Consider the following 3,862-nt stretch of genomic DNA (forward strand, 5'->3'; position numbering starts at 1 on the left):
CTGCATGCCAAGCAGAGGCTCTTCCACTGGGCCGTGGCACCCGCATGGCCTCCTCACTCACGGCTAATCGGGTCAGGGCAGAGGGGGGGTGGGGGGGTGGGAGCTCCCCCTTGGGGTCTAGCCTGTTCTTGGTCTGTGCCACCTTCCTTCCTTCCCCCTTTCTCTTCACAGATCTTTGCACTCCCTGCCTCTCTCCTGCTTCACTTCCTTCACTCCACTCTGCCACTCTTTGGGGGAGACTCTCACCTCTGGCGCCGAGGGCATCCATCCAGCACGGGGGCCGTGCCTCTGAGGGCAGCGGGTACGTCGGTCACTGAGAAGAGCCACCTCTGGCCACGACTGGGGGCGGGCTTGCAGGGCAGGGGGGCGTGGCCGCCTGCAGGCTGAGATGCCCGAAGCAGGCTTCTGGGGTGGGCAGGCGGGCGGGCAAGGGAGTGGATGCAAGCAGTGTTCCCTCTAAGCTGAGTGAGTGTGAGCTAGCTCACAGTTTTTTAGCTTCTGGCTCACACTTTTTTTTATCTTAGCTCAGGAAGGAGGGCTCCAGAGCAAACTAATTTATGCAGGAGCCCAATCGCTCGCTCACAACTTTAATGCCAGAAGCTCACAAAGTGGACTTCCCCTTGCTCGCAAGACTCCACAGCTTAGAGGGAACATTGGTTGCAGGCAGCGGGGCTGATGGAGGGATTCTGGAGAAGGAAATGCCGGTCTTTGCCCACCCAGAGGAGAGATACTTTGAACAGTGGCTGCTGGTGATTTCCCCCCAAGAAAACCCCTCAAGCTGCTTTGCGAAAGTGACCCGGGGCTTTTGCTGCTGAAACACGGTGGCCTGGCTGTACAGAGCAGAGGGGAGCAGTGCCGTCAGGAGGTCCAGCGTTGGCAGAGGACGGGCGGAGCTTGCCGTCAAACCTCTGCCCAGCTAGGGAGCCCACTCCTGGCCTCGGGCAAATCCCGGCCTGTTCGCTGAATGCTGCCTCGCAGGGTTGTTGTGCATCCCCTTGCACTCCTTCGAAGAAGGGACCATGGGGTAGCAGCCCGAGGAGCAGCCCTGGTCGAACCTGAGCCAGGGACACCGGCTCTCACGGAGAAGCAGCTGTGGCAATAGGTGAGGCCAAGGAGAGAAGGGCATCCACATGCACACGCTTCTTCCCGTGCTCTTTGTCTTTAGGGGAAGTCCAGTGTGAAGCCCCCAACAACAAGCTGGACAGATTTGTGGGGACCCTGACGACCAAGGGGGAGAAATTTGCCCTGGACAACGAGAAGATGCTGCTCCGGGGCTGCACGATCCGCAACACGGACTGGTGCTTTGGGCTCGTCATCTTTGCCGGTGGGTGTCGGAGCTCCGCGGGTGTGGGGCTTCTGGGGTGCCGCCTGCCCCCGCCGCCTGGCTCACTGCGGAAAGCCCCGTCTCCGACTCTCAGCTCCTGGGGGGTTGGGGCTTGCCCACCCCTGCCGCGCGGAGTGGTATCGTGTGGGGTGCTCCTGTCCCGCGTGCCTCCCGCCACGTGCCTTCCTGCGCACCCCCCACCTAGCTGAGCCCCTCCCTCCGCATCCTGCCCTCCATCCTGCCCCCCCCCCGGGTGTGTGTGTGTGTGTGACCCAGAGGAACTGCCAGGAGGAGGGTCCCGGCAGCCACCAGGACGCTGGGTGGGGGCCACGGCTGAGGGTGGCGAAATCCAACTGGAGAAATGACCGGGGCTTTGAGGGTGGAGCCTGGGAGGGGGGGAAGTGTTCCGGGAGGAGAGGGACCCTGGCAGGGTATCGGGCCACACGCAGTCCACCCTCCAGTGCAGCTGCTTTCTCCAGGAGAAGCGGAATGAATGCTCTAAATAAACAAATAAGCCATTCGTAGAGTTGTAATGACAGGAGATCTCCCAGGCCCCCGCCCTAATAAGCGGCTTCATTTTATTTATTTAAAACACGGATTTAGCTCCCTTTCTCCATTGCAGAACTCAAGGGGGCTTGCCATATGGTGCGTGAGAACCGTATTCTGCTAAAAGGCCTTGGCCGGAAGGTACCAAGGGCTTCCTTCCGAGAAGGCGTTCTTCTCTGCCTTTCCGCCCCACGATGGGCTTCGCGAGCCAGCCTGAGAGCCTCCTCCCCCCCCCCCCGGTCTTTGGGGGGCCCGCCAGCCGTAGCAAAGGGCTGTGCACGTGCCTGGCACGGGGGGGGGACGACAACTCCTGGGGCTGCAGACCTGGTTTTGCCTGCACGGGTCTCACACATTTGTGCCCAGTCAAAAAATGGGCGGTGCGAGGCTTTCCTCTCTGGGGAGGGGAGGGGAGGGGCCTCAGTCGGGTGTCACGCCGTGGACTCCACCCTCCAAAGCAGCCATTTACTCCAGGGGGGCTGGTCTGTGTCGTCTGGAGGTCAGCTGCAACACCAGGAGATCTCCAGCCCTCACCTGGAGGCTGGCAGCCCTGTGTCTGGTGCAGAAGAGCCTGGCCGGGCACGGGGGCAAGCGCTGGTGCCATGCTCTGGGGCGTGCCAGTGGAGTGCCAGAGGGGCGGGCCTTGGACCTGGCCCCCGGCTGGGAGACCATGGGCGGGGGTCTGCAGTGCTTGTTTTGCCGCCTCCGGTGGGGAAGGAAGCAGAGCCCAGGCCCTGTCGTCCGGCCTGGGTTGTCCACCTGGCTGCTCTGCGTCGAGGCCCCACCCCTGTGCCTCCACTCCGGCGGCGGTAAGGTCAGCTCTCAGCCACAGTCACAGGCCCCTGCGGACTCCTTGCTCTTCCAGGGCCAGACACCAAACTAATGCAGAACAGCGGCCGGACCATCTTCAAGAGGACCAGCATCGACCGGCTCATGAACACCTTGGTGCTGGTGGTGAGTCGCGCCCCGTTCTGCTCTTTCCCGGCTCTGCCTGGCTTCCCCCACCACCCCCCACGGCCCAGGAGCAGTGTTCCCTCTAAGCTGAGTTAGTGTGAGCTAGCCCACAGTTTTTTAGCCTCCAACTCGCACATTTTGGTCTTAGCTCAGGAAGACTGGCTCCAGAGCAGACTAATTTACGCAGGAGCCAAATGGCTCACTCACAATCTTAATGCCAGTAGCTCACAAAGTGGGATTTTTGCTGACGAGACTCCACAGCATAGAGGGAGCATCGCCAGGAGGGTGGCATTTATTCCAGGGAGGGGGGAAGGAATGGGGTTGGGAGGAAACTCATGTGCCCCGAGAGATCCCCACCCCAATTCTCCCCCGATCCTCTTTCCGAGACTCTGGGGTTGGGAAGTAGGCAGTAGGGAACCCGCCTCCACCCCAAGATGAAATTACTCTCCCCAAATTCCTCTTGATTTTTGTGCTCCTGAAGAAGGGAGGTGAGCATAGCTTAACGGAGCAGCCAGGTGAATGGGCAGAGGTACAATGGAGGCTCCTTTGGGCAAAAGAGTCTATTTTCCTGGCACGCGTTCTGTTCAAAATACACCAACCGAGACGCCGCCCAGGAAACATCAGCTCGTAAACGATCTGATCCGTTTTATAGCAAATAAAACAGGAAAGAGAAATCCTAGCTGTCCAGACTTGAAGAGTTGTTATTTCATAAGCTCAGCTCTCAGCACCTCCTTCAGGGGGGGGGGGGGGCCTCGGGTCTCGCTGCCTGCTTCCCCCCCCCCCAACTGACAGGCTGTTTTAACCCTCCCTTTCCCAGAGTGTCTCAGAGTTCTGTTGGGCAATGCTGTGATGTTTTGGCTGACATCAGAAGATACGGAACAGAGTTTGAGTCTATATAGGCACCTTGAAGACCAACAAAGTTTAATGCGTGCCCGCGAAAGCTGATACCCAGAATAAAACTTTGTTGGCCTTAAAGGTGCCCGACTGGACCCAAACTTTCTTCTGTTTCCTCAGAGACTGTCACGGGCTCTTACAGGCCAC

At 59.6% G+C, this 3,862-nt stretch overlaps 1 protein-coding gene across 1 annotated transcript in view; it reads left to right on the forward strand.

Moving 5' to 3' along the window:
- The window catches only part of LOC107106632 (phospholipid-transporting ATPase ID-like), a gene marked incomplete at its 3' end in the record, with an annotated part of 44,029 nt that extends 41,208 nt beyond the window's left edge, over positions 1-2,821 (forward strand). The window contains exons 10-11 of the mRNA XM_015406813.1: positions 1,166-1,324; positions 2,733-2,821. Coding sequence (XP_015262299.1) covers positions 1,166-1,324; positions 2,733-2,821 — 248 coding nt within the window. The remainder of the gene's footprint in view (positions 1-1,165; positions 1,325-2,732) is intronic.
- Positions 2,822-3,862: the final 1,041 nt, after the last annotated feature.

The sequence above is a fragment of the Gekko japonicus genome, unplaced genomic scaffold (genome assembly GCF_001447785.1).
Source record: "Gekko japonicus isolate JY-2015 unplaced genomic scaffold, Gekko_japonicus_V1.1 scaffold765, whole genome shotgun sequence".
NCBI lineage: Eukaryota > Metazoa > Chordata > Lepidosauria > Squamata > Gekkonidae > Gekko > Gekko japonicus.